Genomic DNA, 18,688 nt, shown 5'->3' on the forward strand with positions numbered 1-18,688 from the left:
ACGAAAACCGGAATCGAACCGAAAAAATTAATCGGTTTATTTCGGTTCGTACATGCACATGTTAAAACACGCTCGTTAACATACAGATGTCATTCCCTACTTTAGTCGTTAGTCGTCTTAATAGCAACACGTCTCGCACGTCTTACGTCTCTCAAACTTGCATCATGAAAGTTTTTTATCAATACTCTTTTATATTTTTGAACACAAAAAATCGTTTGAGTGCGGCCCACGAATTCTTTAAGTTGGACATTGACGGAAACACTGATTCGACCGGAAATTGGCACCGGACTATCATATAAGTACCATATATCGCTGTAAATTTTGTTAGAAAAATTTTAATACAAATAAAAACATTTAAAAATTTTAAAAATAATCACTCTGAGCTGAACTGAAAACCAATAAAACCATTATATTTGCCGGAACCCGACCGATACATATTTTTTTTACTTGAACCGGAACGGAAAAAATAACGGTTCGAAGCTTTGATTGATATCTTCTGAAATTTATGAACGACCCGTCTCTACTCTTCTCAGCTCTGTGCCAAGTTGAAGGCAGCGTTAAGGAATGATCCCGACAGTTCTTTGATTTGGTCTGACCATCTCTTGGGAGACCGTCTTCTCGCTCGCCGTCTCTCCAGCGTTTCGGTGACTACCAGACTCTCCACATTCCTCCTGGAAATATGGCCAAAGTATGAAAGAACCCTTTTCCTACATGTTGTAGAGTCTCTCTGAAACTACCAGCTCTTTGAGGATGGAGATGTTCGTGCTTCTTGCCATCCATGAGTCTCCAACACTACATTTCAAATGCATCTAGCATGTCCTTTTCTTTATTATTCAAGGTCATGTCTCGACTCCGTACAATGCAATAGGGAATATCAGAGATCACACCAGATTGATTTTTGTTCTTCTCATAAAAAAGCGGTTCTTCAACATACATGTGTAGTTTTCTTGATTCCTACTCTTCTGCGGATTTCCGATTGACATCCTCCTTTCTTTGATATCAATGCATCTACATACATACATACATATACATATATGTAGATAAAGTTATCGACTTTTTAAAGAATCAAACTTTATGAGAAACTCTGTCAACAAATATTATTTTTGCTTATTTCTAGACCCAGATGTCTACTCTCTATCTCTATTCTACGAAGTTGTTTATTAATTTCATCCTCATTGCTGGCCATTACCGTAGTGTCGTCCGCGAATTTTATGTTATAAATCTTTCGGCCGCTTATTGTTAAAACTCTTCTCATTATGTATTCCTCATATATATTAAAAATATCGATTCTTAAATAACATTTACTAATACAAGTTTAAAAGTTTAGATTTCATGCGTTTTTTCCTATTAACTATTTTTATTTTTGATTTTGAAATGCTTTTTATTATTACTAAATTATGTTCACAATACATCTTATATCTATTTTAATAGCTACTAATCTACTGATCATTTTCTATTTTACAAATTTAATTTAATTTTGTTAGTAATCATAGTATTACATTATTCTAATGTTATTGTACAGCATAATAGGAAAAAAAAGCTCAAAAACCTATTTACAATTCTTATAAATGCTCAAAATACATATAATACATAATATTAATTAAAGACTCTCTAAAGTCGATGATCTAAAGCAGATTATGTTTAGGTAATCTGTGTTTATACCTGAAGGGTATAGACATTTTGTTGTAATCACCGAGACTCTTCACAAGTGTGTTAGTATGGTTATTAGTGATTCTGTCATATAATCTACTGGTTATTAACTATTTGAATTTCAATTACCTATTGCAAAATATACTAACCAGCACCATAAATCATTCATTTCAAAGAGCACATTTTCAAATCAATAAGAGACTTACTCCATATCGACTAAGTGTGTCAAACACTTAATTTCACTCCAGTAACAGAGCAACGTCAAAGATAAAATGATAGATGCCCAATAAATAATGAGAACTTTCTTCGGTGGATGGCGTTCCTCTATTTACTCCGCACATTTATTTCAAAAGGAAAACAAAGAGAGAGAGAGAGAGATAGAGTACCATACGAATGTCAGTTACAAATGATGGATGACTCACTCTGCCTCAGTCGATCTTTAACCAACCGCCTCCTAACACCACCCATCCTCTTCAGTGCAAAAGTTTGCTCTCGCGTTCGCTAATTGAGCCACGCGCGCTAAAGGTTAACAACTTCGGACCAGGGCCGTTTATAACCCCCTCCATCATCCCCATCTCACGACCCTTGGAAAAGTTCTTCTACATCAAAGCGCGTGCGGTTGAAAATTCGGAGACTTGTCGAACGTTACGCTCGACAGCGTAACATACCCACTCAAATCGGGAAAACATTGATTTTCCGAGACGAAAGCGCTAAAAACGATATTTTTCCGAACGAAATGTATTTTGCAGATATACATGTATATGTTTGTTTGTGTTTGCAGAGAATATAGGGACGTCGTCGCCTCGTATAACAACCCCGCACGTCCCTGAACTGACTGTCAAGAGAGGTGGAGATGTTCATATGAGTTGCGCAGCTGAAGGAAACCCAACTCCGACTGTCACGTGAGTGGTCTTTATATATATATATATATTATATGTATTCATTTTTATTATATTTTTGCGATATTGTGATCTTTTCTAGTGTATGTGATGTCGTGTCAAAGCAACAGGTAGGCCTTTGAAATGTTCGAATTAAATTCTGAGGCATGCATATATGTATGTTAATATGCATTATATTGTGTGTGACTTTGAAATATTCCACATCAAGTTTGTCCAATTTTAATCATAGTTTTCCATTTCAAAATTTTGTTCTGGAATATTTCATTACCACTTATTGAATATGGAATGAGGTCAAAAAACATAGATACATTCAAACAGAACCAAATTAATTTATTATGAATACAAAAATATAGCCACGGAAGTACTGGAAAATCTTCAAGCCGCATCGAATAAGTTTTTTTTTCAATCATCCGTGTCGCGTTTGCACTGCGTATTTTTGAGTCGCCGTAAAAGTTAATGGTGCGCTCCACAGCCTCCAGCCCGAGCACAATGGACCAGTAAAGCGGCGCCCCAGCTCGTAAAAGAAGTTTCAGCTGTAAAACTTTGATGACTTAATGGTATGGAAGAGGAACCCGCAACGCGGCACACTCTATTACTCGGCCGCAGCGCGCAAGGGGTTAATCTCCGCGTGTGTATATGAATGCGTTAAAGGTCGAAGTAAAGAATTTCAACTTAACACTTTGTCGCCAAATACCAAAACTTTAGATGAACCTCAATACTGAACGCAAGATTTTTTTCTAATAGGCCAATCTCAGGTTACTCAGCTGCAGATTCTGTGTACATTTTAACAAGCGACTTTTATGGTAAACCGTAAATGTTTTCACGAGTGAAGTTTAGTGCACGTTGAGTTAGAGGTCAAAACTTTAAGCGAATTGTAGAAGTATATAGTAAAAAAAAAAGAGGTTTTTCATTCATATATGTACATCTATACGTAAGTACATTGTTTTCAATTTACATATAATATATATCCAATGTTATTTTTAAATAAACCTTTGTAGGGTGAAAAATGGATTCAATATAAGTAAAATTTTAAAAATTATTCTATGTGCATTGTTCAAACGTCTTTATTTATAATAAATAAAATTAAAACCACATTCCTGATAAAAAAAAACTTGTGATTTAACTCACTATAGACCATAAACATATGTATACGCTGTATTTTTAATAAAACTTCATTCAAAAAAAGTATTATTTATAAGATTAGATTTCAAACTTTTATTCATATAGAAGATATCATACCCGCTAGGGATTGCAATTTACCGTCAAATTTCATAAACCGGTAAAAGATAAATTATTTTACCAAAATCGTGGATTAGACAACTGTATATAGTTACTTTTCCTAAAAACGTTAACCTAGATGAAATCTTAGATAATTAAAAAGAAATATCAGGTGAATAATGTCATAAAAATGCATTCAAGTAAATTCGTATCAATAAATACATTTTTTTTAACCAATTATATTTATGTATTTAAAGTTTGGACCATTTGAAAGTTTCAATCATACTTGAAACAACTGTCTGGTCGTATTTATTACGATTTGGTTGGTTTATATTGCCAGTGAATTTTTCAATTTGAAATTGCCACATTTAATACTCAAAACAAATAAATTCCGGACAACGTTATCCACAATACGTCATTTGAATCAAATTTTAATGTTATATTATTCAATAATATATGTACTTAGTTTTCGGTAAATACCGGTTAAATTTAAAACCAATGGCGAAATTTTGCCGATTTCCTGGTAAACCGGTACTGCAATCCCTAATACCAGCATATCTTTAAACAAAATATTTATAAATAAATTTAAAAAAGTATACATCTATTTCTATGGTTCAAAGCTTGACTTTTTTTCTAAGGAATTAATCGATAATATTCGGAAAAGATTTTAAATCCCTAGATATCGAAATTGATAAAGTTTTCTCGCGTAACATACATATGTACATGTACTTCTCAAATTTAATCTTTCATCAAAATGAATAACACAATAATCTATAAGACATATATCGTTTATTAAGTGAATATAACAATCTCCACAGTTTTGTTTAATTCACAAAACTTTGCGAAAAATACGCGGACTCTCTTAGAGAGTTTTCGGAAATATCGAGCGGTCTATAATAAGTAAATAATAAATAAAATTCATATGAAACATGTCGTTTTTATTGTCAATTTGATCTATCAATGGCATGGTACAATTTCAATGTACATACATGTATGCATACAATATAAAATAGTTACAGAACTTAATATTCATAAAAAATCTATTTTATTTATAAACAGTGTAGCCATTCATTCTTATCATAAACATCGACATGAAATCGACATTAAGGATTTTTTCAGCCCGACTCACACAAAAAGGTCAAAGCTTAATTCAAACGAAAAAATACATATATAAATAAACCTTCGATTTATTGTCGTACTTAACGACTTAATTACATCGTCAATAAACCCAATGTATTGCCGTCCGATATGGGTATTTCGCTAAGCGGCTTACCCGATTCTGTTATTTACGACTCTCTAGTCTACATATTGTAGTTTGATTCATTTATTTATTTTAATAGGTGGTTGCGAGAATCTGAGGGAGTTTTCAGAGAAGTCCAGCCGACGCTGAGAACCTCCGTATCGAGTGATTTACTGAGTATTAGGAGAGTCGAACCTTCAGATTCTGGAAGATGGGCTTGCCGAGCAGAAAGTGCCCTCGGGGAAAGAACCCAAGAGACAAGACTTTTAGTTTCGTCACATTTGTCAGCTCAGCTTCATCCACAACTTCAGGTAAGTGTCTTTAATAACTCTTTGTGCCTTCAGGTTTGTATGATTTATCCATAAAAATACACTTTTTTTTCTCATTATTCAGAAATGAGACCTTCAGTTAATTGGTACAATATTCAATAGATCAGACCATTACTAATTAGGTTACTGTATTGATGTCGATAGAAAAATACTCGTATTGTACAGTATCGCGTGCTGTCTAAGATATGAGATTTTTATTTACCCTTAGAGTGCTTGCCATATCCTTATCCGAAGGGTTTGTTTGTCGATCGATCCGCTTCCGTTATACTTCCAAAATCTGGACCGTGAAAGGAGATGAACTCATCCCTTCCCCTTTCCTTACCCTTTTCTTGGTAAAGAAGTTGTGTCGGTTTCGGTTGTTTGCGGTTCACCCGTATGCAGGGCGTGTAGCCGCGTCTTGTTAACGCGGAAAGTTTTCGACGTGAAAAGGTTAAAATGTTGCTTCGAATATGCGGCAGAGACCCAGTTTTTCCCTCTCTTCTCTTTCCTTAGTCCTGATTTTCTTTTTAATGTGATATACTATAATGATATTCAAAGTTGAAAGCTACGGTACGATGAGCATGAAAGTATATAATATAATGTTATTATTTTTTCCGACTAGAAACAGGAAACCTTTTTTATTGAAGGGGATATTTAAAGCTGCACACTTACGAGCTACATATAATATATTAAAAGCTATGACTTAATACAATGTTTAGTAGATTTATTTTATATTTATTTCTGCATACTGATCTTTAAGTAATTACATACAATGTATAGTATCTATTAATTACAATTCTGCTAAGGTGGCATTAAATATTAGCAAAATAAAATATGAAATGATATATAAGATCCCAATTCCTTAACTAGATCAGTATATTCCAGATTAGACATTTTTGGCATCTAATATCTCTAAGTTTTCTGGGAACATTGAAGTTCAATTCGGCAAGAATTTGAAGATTGCTCATGAAAAAACTATAAATTTATTGAAATGTTTTCCCATCTCTACGTCGTTACCCAAGAGAATTATAACCTAGTGCTCCCAGTAGATGGGCACCAAGATAACGCCAAAGATACACATGAGACGTTATATATGTATATGAAAGTGGCGAAAGTTCAATTCTTCTTTCTTCTTCTAATTTCGAATCCGTATTCGGACGTAGGCGACTACCATGGGCAGACATAGTTTATGGCTCGTGTGAATTCCTCCCTATCATGAGCAAGCCGAAATTTTATTTATTTATTTTATTTTATTCTAAACAGACCATTGTGGCATAACATGAATTCCTAAAGCGCCACAATGGTCAAAAAATATAACACAAAAAAAAACAAAATAACAATTAAACATAAATTAATACATAACGAAAATAATATACTCATCAATTATACATAAAAAAAATGCATTTGAACATAAACATAAATACATCCATACATAAACATAAAAAATAGCATTTAATAATAGCAGATAAAGTAAAAATATCAAATAAAAAAAATATAGCATAAGGAATGCCTTGCACCTACAGCCAGTTTCAATAAATATGTAAGAAACAACTACAAATACAAAACATCCCTGTAAGGCCCAAATGGAAGAGAGTTAATAAAAATTTCACTCATAAATCACAATCAATCATGAAAACAATGATGAGCGCAGACTAACAGATAAATGGGTTAGAGTAATTTCCGACAATTTACGCTCACTAAGGTGGAAAATATCACATTCAGTCTCGGCAGCAACGATTTCATTAAGGAGTCGAATAGCTCTTGGAATAGGAACCATTCGAAAAAGAACTGTGCGGGCAGGAGGTACAGCCAGCAAATGATAATGTCTACCACGCACATAGTGATTAGGGACATAAAGTCCCAACTGCTCCAGTAACAACGGGCATGACGTATTACCACGTAAGAGCAGGAGAACGAAACGAATTAATGAGAAGTTTCTCCGAAGTTCAAGGGAATTATACCCAAGCATGCCCAAAAGGAAAGGAGTGGGGTAGAGATATGGGTAATACCCATATTCTTTCCCATATAGGAAACGAAGAAATGCTTTTTTGCACTTTCTCAATCATCAGAGAGTAATTTGCTTCATGCGGATTCCACACAATCGCATTATACTCTAGCTTATAACTTTTTAGAAGTAACTTTTCGAGTCCGAGTCCCATCCATGACCTGATGTTCCGGAGCCAAGAGAGCTTATTTTTCCCAAGCCACCGTTTACCTTCTATTTTCCCGTCTATGATTGTTTGTAGAAGGCGATATTTGGGGCCGCGAATAATGTGGCCAAAGTATTCCATCTTACGGCGCTTAACCGTGTCAAGAAGTTCTCTCTTTTTATGAAGAAGCTGGAGGACCGTTTCGTTCCTTACATGCTCATTCCATGAGATCTTTAGCATCCTCCGGTAGCACCACACTTCAAAGGAGTCTATCCTTTTCTGACATTCCACTAACAGCGTCTACGTTTCGCATCCGTACAGAAACACCGATCAAACATAGGAGCACAGGATTCTTAAGCGCAATTTCATAGACAACCTTCGACAACACAAAACATTTTCATGCTGCCGAGGCATTTCTTGCTATTTCGATCCTTCTTCTTATATCCATTTCGGAACTGACGTGCGTATTGAACACTGCTGTCCGTATTGATCATTGACCTGTTCAATCAGTTGCCCGTGACAACTCTCAAGTTTAATGGATCCGTCTTTTCTTTACATATGACCATTGATTTTGTCTTCTTGATATTAATAGACAGACCCCATTTTTGACATGCTTGATCGATTGCGATTAAAACGACTGCAGGTTTTCGGCACTCTCAGTCAATATTGCAGTATCATCAGAGAAACGGATATTATTTATTTATTTATTTAACGTTTTTGACGATTGTGGCATTACAGGAAGAACCTAATGCGCTACAATGGCCTTCATAATAAAATATTAAAATAATTTATAATTTCGCCGTCTATTCTTACTCCTATTCGACTATCGACTGCCTGGTTGAACAACATTTTCGAATACAGATTGAAAAACATGGGTGACAATACACATCCCTGCCGTACCCCTCGACGATTTTCTACTTTTTCAGTTTCCAAGTCTTCGACCTTCACGACAGCAGATTGATTCCAGTATAGGTTCTTCAAACGGGCGATATCCTTTGCATTTATCCCAGTTTGGTTTGGTGCATGGATCTGTCATGTTCTACTCTATCGAATTCCTTTTCAAAGTCAATGAAACAGTCGTATATCCTCTTTTTGAATTCCCTACACTTTTGTAGGAGTACGTTCATGCAGAACATCGCGTCTCTTGTTCCCAATCCTCCTCTGAATCCAAATTGAGAATCTCTTATAATGCTTTCGCATTTGCACCATATTCTTTCTTGGATGATTTTGAGAAGTATTTTAAAGGTGTAACTCATTAAACGTATCAATCTATAGTCATTGCAGCCGGTTGGCTTATTTTTTTTTTTTTGGTAAGGGAATAAATGTCGACTGCAACCATTCTTGACGGATTTTACCAGCTTCATATATTTGATTGAAAAATTTTGTCAGTATTCGAATGCCTTCTACATCCAATAATTTTAATAATTCTACAGGAATAGAATCCTTTCCTGGAGTTTTTTTTTTTAGTTTTGGCCTTTTTGATTGCATTTTCAACCTCAGATTGTCATATACTCAAACCTGATATTTGAATTCCTTCCCTTATTTCTGGTTCAGTACGTTATGTTTGAAAATTTTCTTCTATATACTCCTTCCGAATGATACATTTTTCAGCCGTATTGCTTGCAAATTTTCCATCTTTGTTTTTCAAATACATAGATTGGTTTGTAGTATTGACACCACTAACAATCTTTATTTGTTTGTGCATGTTGAAATGATCATGTATTTTTTCCATTGTCTCTATTTCATTGCATTTTTCTTCCATTTTCCTTCTCTTTCGCTTCTTTTATTTTTTTTGCGAATCAAGCGGTGGATATCTTTATATCTATTTCAATTGCAAACCCACTATTTCTGCTTGACTTAATTCACAAATTGTTACTATTACTTTTAATTCGATGTGACCAGAATCTTGGAAATGCAGAATAAACGTATTACAGTCTACCAGTATTTTTAAATATTGTTAAGCGCAAAATATTATATATTTAATTTTTTGCGAAATATTTCTAGAAATGAAGAAAAATTGACTTATGCCACTTTCAAATATAACGGTTCATATAAGAATGTGTTCGCGAAGTTTAGATTTCATGTTAATAATTTCTATTAGAAGATAAAATACTTTTAAACAACATAATTCAAATGAACAAAAACACTTCTAATAAAAAAATACTCGTTTTGTTAATAGTTATATTTTATAAATTGGATTTTTGTATCAAATCTATAATTAAACATTTGAATAAGTTTTCGTATGTACATACATACATACATATGTATGTAGTATATATGTACATTTGTACGATAATAGTTCAAGTTATTAATTTAACAATTTACCACAGACACATTTGTAAAGATCGTTTTGAATGGTTGTAATTGATTTCAGTCATTCGACAGTTGTTCGTTTGTGCACATTTATTATTATATTTGACCGCAGCAAAATATTCAGCGTGTGACGTTTTCAATTTGTAGTTTTAATTGGAATTAACGGACGAGTGCATACTCGTTGCATTGAAAAATGTGATTTTGCAGCAGCAGTAAAGCACAATTTACTCTGGTGTCAAAACGAAATTTAACAATCATATTACAAAGTGGGTTTCAAAAGTTGTAATTATAATGTACGTGAGCGTTTGCAGTTACATTTATTGAAGCCGTTTGTGGACTAACGAGAAATCCGCCAGCTGAAATTGTCATTGTCATATGAAATGTGGCGATTAATAATAAATGGACACAATTTCATATTATTTGTTATGAAAAGTAATAAAATAGTTAACTGACTTCATTAATACTGTTTTAAGTACCTGAAGTAACCTTGGCCATCTATGCATATATTATTTTAGCCTCTACCTATGTACCTATAATTTGGCTAAAAGAGAGTCAGGAAGTTTTGATTGTTGAAAATTAGTCATGTGTATTGGTACCATTTTGAAAAATTCAGTCCACATATTATGAATGATATAATATGAAATGAACGTTACCAAAAACTAAATAATAATAAAAAAAACTATATGTAAAAGTTCATTTAGACTTGCATAGCTCAGCCAGCAACCATAACTGCAGTACGAAAAATATTATTTAGTACATTCTATATGGACACATTAATATGTTCCGTAATATGTATGTGGCATCTTTACCGACACGATCTATTCATATTAAATAAACATACTTTAAATACATATCTTAAATTATTTAATTGTCATTTCAATAGTGTTGAATACAAATAAAATGATTAATTAATGTAATATACCTTTTCAATTGAAATTTAAAGAAATAACATTTAACAGAAAATTAATCATTACAAATGTTGAACCTTTTTACCAGGGCTGTGGATTCGGAGTCGTGTAGTCGGAGCATTTCAAACGAAGTCGGAGTCGTAAAAAATCAACCGACTCCGACTCCTTATTACTATTTTATTTTTTCATACCTCCTTTACGTTTCATTAATTAATACTATTACAATATGCGTCAACTAGAGTCTCTAATTTTATTGAAGAAAATCAACTAATAAATTTTAAATTAAATAATTTCGATATAAAAATCATAAATTTAAATTACATTAAAAATAAAATCGTTGAATTGCAGATATTTTGATGTGTTCTGGCTAAAGCCAATGTTTTTCCGTCTCTTTTATTATTTTATTTCAATTAATCATGCACACTCGCCTAACAGATTGCTCCAAAGCGGCGAGTTTGCTAAGCAGATTAAGACTCGACAAATTATATATTTTATACATACATCATTATTACATATGTACATACACATGTAAATCAAAACAACACCTGAGATCTATGGTCAGACATTACAAGCATCGTAAGCAATACGATCAATAACATTTTTCATGTAACAATACAATTAATAACATTTTTCATGTAAGAATACGAATTTTTACAATCAATAATCATCCACAGAGACATCTATGGAGAGAAATCTGGTGAAACCTGATATATAACAATAGCTCAAGGCTTGCAATAGAAAATTGGATAGGAAAAGCCAATTTTACAGGAACCGTTTCATTGAAAATCAGAAAAATTGGGCAAAAATTGGCAAACGAGACTATAGTGAGAATCGAACCCGTGACACGAAAGAAAACAACACTCTCCACTAGACCACGCTGCTGGTTACTTTTTTTTATTAAATTGATTTGTTTGTGTATAAAATTCATACACATATACAGTCGGTAAATTTTGATGCGACTCCACAGCCCTATTTTTTACTTATCACAATATATGTACTATCATGACTCATTATTATACATATAGTCATATTTTTAATCGTATTTATGTATATCATGATTATGAACGTAAACAGATCTAGCTTTATATTATGTTAGTTAAATATAAATAAAGCATTTATTTGTAGATATGTAGATACATATTAGTCTTACAATCAGTTAACGAACTGATTCACACATCCATGGAAAAAATCTACGTATGTATAATACATACATAATAATCTAACCACACACTCTCATAATGGGTTCACCAGTTGAAACGAACATTTCACAATAAAACCTCACGTTATTTATTCGAAGCACCGTATCGGAAGTCATTTGTGAAGTTTATTGTTTGCTCGATGAAATGTTATTAAATTGCGTGCACACAAATACACCAACACACACCCCATTACTGTAATGAAAACGGAGGCCGCATCGCGAGCGAAACGCAACAAACCCCCATATAACCGCATAGCATACTATGTAATTGTTGGAAGTTTTATGCGCAGGGGTGTACTTGTGAGTGTGTGTGTGTAAATTGTGTCATCCCGTTTTCCCGGTTCCCGGGAACCGTTTTCGCAATTTTAAACGACACTTTGATATATTTTAACGGTAAAATATGGCCAAGGCTCGTGACCAGAACTGGTCGGTTCGTGTGTTTACAGCTACATTTTCACCATTCTTGTAAATATTAATGGTTTTTCGCCAGTTTCCACGGTGGGCTATGTAATAGTTGGTGAGCTTTAGAACCAATCATCGTGATCTAGTCAAATAAACGAAATGGAATACTGATAGTTATACTAAATTGGCCCCTACTTAAAAGACCCTATTGTACATATGTATGAAACTACATTGATGCATCTTTGTTAATTGGAAGATTCTACTAAATGTGCCATAATAATATTTTTTTATTCCAGAAGATAGAGAGAATAGTGCAATCTCTATCGGTCGTATACACAATATACTGATAATAAAAATTATATAATAGTAGTAAATTACTTAAATAATTCATTAATCATTCAAAAAATAATTTATGGTGGTTGGTATAGCAGTTTCATCCATCAAATATACAGTGATGAATGGAAATGAGTAATCGTGGCAGCAAGAATATAATATACGATAGCGTAGGGAAGCCGCTCTCATCCTGAGAATGGGTCAAAGTACAGCAACCCCTCAGTATCGTGAAGAGAGCACGATAGCAGTTGTTGTATTTTACCTTTATCCTCTTAATTGTGTCCATTATATCCAAATACTAGTACAGAAATACAGAAATAATTGTCCCTTCACTTCTATACTGGAGTGATAAAACCGTCTTGCAAGTATACTTTTACACATTGCGCTCTTCGTTGTCTTTCGATGTCATGGTCATCGGAGAGATTCTCCGAAAGCAGGTGTTCCAAGTACTTGAATTCTCACACAGTTTCAAGATTTCGTTCATCCAAAACTATGTTGGGAACAAAATGAGAACCTTGGTTGTATTGGAAAGATAGACCATCGATTTACTCGTATTATGAAGTGAAAAAATCTCTTGTTGGCAGGCAAGTTGCTGGTATTTTGAAAAACTGCTACGATAGACAAGTTGGTGCACACTTATCTGCCAATAAATTTTCTGATACATTTTTACCATACGTAAGCTCTTTTACAATCAATCTTTCTCGTAAGAAACGTATCTACTATCGAAAGTCTAATTATGTTTAGTATCAAGTGTGTTGGTGTTTAAACAAGCATATAATCGCCAATTACGTGTATGTACTGATTTATAAGAACATTTTAGAGAATAGACTTACTAGACTTACTGCTGATATTACGAGTAGCTATTAAGAGAAAATGTTGTCGGTTCCCTTGAGTTCCGTAATAACCGAGTACGAATGTATAATAAGATAATAAAGATAGCACCAGGGAGCAGAACTTACACATATGAATAGATATGTACATACGTTCATACAAACTTTCAGTCATTGAGAACTAACATACATACATATCAGATAACATTAAACAAACAATAAAATTATTATAATAGAAAGTCAACACATTGAAAATCAAAATTGGAAATGTATTAGAGATCTGTATGTTCAAACTCATAAATATTAATGGAATTGTATGACAAGTGTATACTAACCAGTGGATGAAATTCCGAAATCAAATTTGAACTTTTACGCGTAATATTTAAGTTAAATATGTAGCCAAAGTTTATAAACATATGCATATGTATGTACATATGTTACAGTACAAGTGTACATTTCGTTCGTTCATACTAGCATTTGACCAGTTATAGTGTACACAAAAGAAAAAATTGACCAAGGAACTAGTTTATTCATAGACAAATTATTGGGCATTATTATAGGTATATCCAATAATTTGGGCCATCCTCTATGTATGTATGTATGTATGTATGTTTACCCTATGAAAAGCTAGCGCAATTTACGAATTATAACGCAACGAAACGTTGTAATGATGTTTCCATAGAATTTACCTTTGAAATACTTGGCATTTTAACAATTCAAAAGTATTGACAGCTCAAAAGTTTTGACAGCTGAAAGTTTAATGTGACACCTGATGATTCTATTTGAAGATAGCTTTTGACTGTTAGCACTTAAACTAACCAGTACGTTCATTAACAAAACGGAGTGAACACGAACTGTAACATTTACAAAAAAAATCCCAAATATAATCCCATTCTGATCAGTAGCACTGCAGAAATACTCCTCAATCGAGGTCAACCCATGGCTTAATCTTCCAGCGGGCGCGCGGAGTTATTTCCTTTGAGCGGGCGCATGTCGTAAATTTTACGTCATCAAGTTTTCTCCATGTAAATGTTGTTTTATTTATGTAAATGGTGATTTATTTATGTAAATGTTAAGGAAATCTTGTAAGGTTATGAAAAATGATAAATGACAATACTTTAAAAAATATATATTTTACTTTCTAAACAAAAAACCAAAACAACACTCTAAATACATATGCTAACATTTCAAAACAAAATATTTTATCGATCATTAGTCAGAATTATTAATCAGAATCAATATTACCAATTAGTCAGAATTAATATTTTCATCCTTAAAATTATTACAAACCACCTCAACTGCAAAATGCTTTTTGCATGTAAAGGACTCAACAGAACGCTCAACGGAAATTCCCAAATATCGATGACTCACAAAAACTTCTAAGCCCAACCGATTCGCCTGCAGTTTCGGGAAACACTGACCTTCGAATAGCTCGAAGCTCGATGCTAATCACTAAGTGGTAAAAGTAGGAGATGCGATAAAACGCATTTGTCGTAAATTTTACGACAACGCGCCCGCTGGAAGCTTAAGCCAGCAACTTCTCGGTGGTTAGCATTAAATCAACCACCGAGCTATACTACTGGCTGTATAATACATATGTATGTTTGGTGTCCATTCAAAACCACTCGACCATTCAAAACCACTGTATTACGAAATAACAAGTAAATATAGATTTTTTGTTGGTAAAATATACATACTATAATGAATTAAATACGTTAGCAACTGTTAAAATGTGGGTCGTGGTGCACATTCACCGCACATTAGCTTGGATCGGCCATGCGTCATCGGGCACGGTACCAATTGTCGATTCGAGCGGGCTTTGTCCAGGTCCAGGCTCCAGGTTCCGGGTTCCGAGCTCTGGGTCGCCATTGTCATTAATGCAGTTCGCGATTCAGAGCCCCGGCGAAATGTCAGCAAATTTTGCGTCCCGTATAACAAAGTTAGTGGAATGCGCGTACCGGGCCGTGACCGCAATATGAAGTTGCAACGTGAAATTAACGTTTCACGTTCATAACGAACGTTTTCTCTATGTATGTACGTATGTATTGTACGTTCTCGTTTAAATGCAGTACTAATCGATTGCTATTCAAGACTGACGATATTCCTAAATTGGAATATTTCTGATGGGTTTATTTTGGTAGCTGCTTTTCGGTTTGATGCTTTCGTTCAATATGAGAGTAGGTACTATTTATATTTTTACTTTATAAATATATTGTTACCAGGTACCATTACAGGTTGCTCCAAAGCGATACCTTTGGTCCAACGGTTGGGATGAAGTAATTTGTTTTATAAATTGATTCAATTTTGATTTAATGATTTAATCTGAAATCCAAAGACTTAGTTTCTAATTAGAAAACATCTTGAATCATTTGTTTTTCAATTGTCATAATTATTGGGTTTGATCATTCAGGTTAACTGAAAATCATTTCTTTTTCATAATCCCAAACAACAGTTTATTTTGTCAATGTATAGAATTGGCAATTCATATATTTTAATTTATTATTATTATCTGAAGTGCTGCTTGTCAAACTTGTATATTTGCAACTCCAAGTCGATCGTTGCCTATCAGAATTTGCCAATTTATCTGCTTTCATTGTTGAAACCTTTCCTTATCGAACTGCTTAAAATCATCCTACCCACCATGTCACGGACAATTTCAAAATTTATATATAATATTTACAAGTTTAATAACAAATATGTCACTCAGGGGCAACCCGATAATAGCATCTTATATAAAATATTAAAATGGCTATGCCACCTTTTCCGAGTATAAATAAATAAATAAAGAGATTTTCATCTGTTTTTCGTCAGAATTTATCTGATTTCACTGTTGAAATGGTTCTTCGTCAAATTGGAAAATACTGTCCTACCCACTAACTATTTCACTAATATTTGAATATGATTTAAAAAAAAAATTATAACCTATAAATGTATATATGTATGTATGTACAAGTTTAATTACAAGGCAACCGAATATGCCATCATAGGAAAAATATAAAAATTAGGTCCATCTGCTATGTCTTCTTTCTCAAAGCATAAATAAATTAAATGTTTTTGACACTTTTATAATTATTTCTTAAATTTGATTATTTTTTCCATCCGTAAATTAAAATATATCACTCGCATTGGTACGATTTCTACATTTTTAATACATTTTCTAACTAATTTAATATAAATATATTATATGAAAGGTAAAAATAACTAATATAGATAACGTCAAGTCTTTAAGGTCTAAATAAATATCCCCTAGCGAATATTTAAAGGAACTTTTGCGGTGACCTGGATGAAAATTCAAAACGTGCCGCCCCACACTTCGATTTCCAAAGTTCCTGAAAAATATATTAGATTTGAGATTCAACCTCGACGAAAATAGCACAACAAATATATTATACGTATATATTCGTACATAAATAATAGATTTACAAATGGAAAATCTGCAAGCACGTCTATAAAATATGTACGTATATACAGGGCTACTTGCGTATTTCTTTCACCACATTAATAACAGTGAGGAAATTTGAATAACAATAACGACGAACGTGACACACAATTTGCCCGCGGTTTCCAGATTCAAATCCCGCTCCAATAAATTGAAGTGGGATTTGAATCGTCTCCTGTCGTCGGACCTATCGCGCGAATAAATCGAATAGCGCTTGTTCCGGTTCACTTTTTCTTATTTTTTTTTCGTTTCCTTTTGCCGAATGTATAGATATGGATTTAGGTGATTTTTGCCTTTCGTTCGACAGGAGTTAGTTCGCGGCGCGTACATAAATAACCCTTACCCCGTTATATTTATACTTGCGGGAGCCGTTCGGATTTGCGCGATTTTTGTATGAGTTTGACTGCCCGGTCGTAAATTGTTGGCGATCCCTGAGGGCGAACGTATTCCCGCCACTATTCCCGTATTCCTGCCGATCGAATAATCCAGATCGATAATGCGATCTGGGAAAACTATGGAATGACTTTCCAGTGTGATGTGTCAGAGTTATGTATTTCCGACTATGTATAGATACATCATTGATTATGCAACAATGCATTTGGATTGGTTGGAAAAAATATAATCATGAGTTTTTTTATCACAAGTTAAATATACATAGGTATGTAACTGAACTGGATGGTCATTTATGTGATGGAAATAAAATGTATATTTAAATTTTGCAAATATGTTTGATTGCATAAGTTCATGGCCATTTACCGTTAAAAATGGTTTAAATTCGGGTATGAACTTATGCAATGATCCAATACATTTATTCATGAGTATATCGCTCCAATCTGATCCAAAGGTCATTTATTTGTGGAAAAATATAAACAAAGCAAAAGTGTAAAAATGGGTAACATTAAAACGTACGATTTAAAAAATTTACGTAAATGGATTTCAACGTCCTAATTTAATTTTTAAAATACCTATATATACACAGCTTTTACATTTGTGTCGTATGGAAATATAATTAGATCGTTCTAATGGAATAGAACTTTTCAAAAATTGCACAGTTTTATTCAATTAAGATCATATATAATAGCAATATTTAATTACTCTTATGAAAAAATGTTCCGGTTATTATAATGGAGTCATTTTTTTTATTTAATTTATTCTACATACACATATATCACTTTTTTTATATTATTCCATCAATCAGATATATAAAAATTGCATATTTGCTAATAGAAGGTTATAGAAAAAAAATATTTATGTATAATAAATTTCACCAAGTAATTGTTTGAGAATATGCAAAAGGACACTATACATATTATCATCATTATCTACAGCCAATACGCTATCTTTCAAGTTACGTGACCTGCCCATTGCTATTTCAATCTCTTCATTCTCTCCACTAAGTATATCCACTTCCCTTGTCATACTTCTCATAAATTTTTTCACCGAAATGACTTCTTCCACTTTTATATCACACGTTATGATAAAATATTATAGCTACACATATGTACATATAATATGTATGTATGTGCATACATATAAAAATTTGCATTGTTTATTATTTATTTCATAACATGTGAAAATTCAGGCTTGGTTCAATATTGCGTATAATAATGTTCGTGCAACGTTTCAGAGCCGGCGTCAGAAGTTTTCCCAGAGGAAAAACTCACACCCCTCCACCCCACCCTCTCCAAATCGTCCGCTTTTCCCGCCGGTGATAATAATAACCGACGATAATAATAATGGTAATGGGGAAGGGGGGAGCGGCGAAAGTTGAGAACTTGTGACACTTTGACAGGACTGTGA

General features: G+C 33.4%; 1 protein-coding gene across 1 annotated transcript in view; it reads left to right on the top strand.

Annotated features, from left to right (window-relative positions):
- Dscam3 (Down syndrome cell adhesion molecule 3) overlaps window positions 1-18,688 on the top strand; it is a 132,076-nt gene that overhangs the window by 86,929 nt on the left and 26,459 nt on the right. Inside the window, exons 6-7 of the mRNA XM_077439298.1 lie at window positions 2,432-2,552; window positions 5,108-5,318. Of these exons, the coding sequence (XP_077295424.1) occupies window positions 2,432-2,552; window positions 5,108-5,318 (332 nt within the window). The remainder of the gene's footprint in view (window positions 1-2,431; window positions 2,553-5,107; window positions 5,319-18,688) is intronic.

The sequence above is a fragment of the Arctopsyche grandis genome, chromosome 10 (assembly GCF_051622035.1).
Source record: "Arctopsyche grandis isolate Sample6627 chromosome 10, ASM5162203v2, whole genome shotgun sequence".
Lineage (NCBI taxonomy): Eukaryota > Metazoa > Arthropoda > Insecta > Trichoptera > Hydropsychidae > Arctopsyche > Arctopsyche grandis.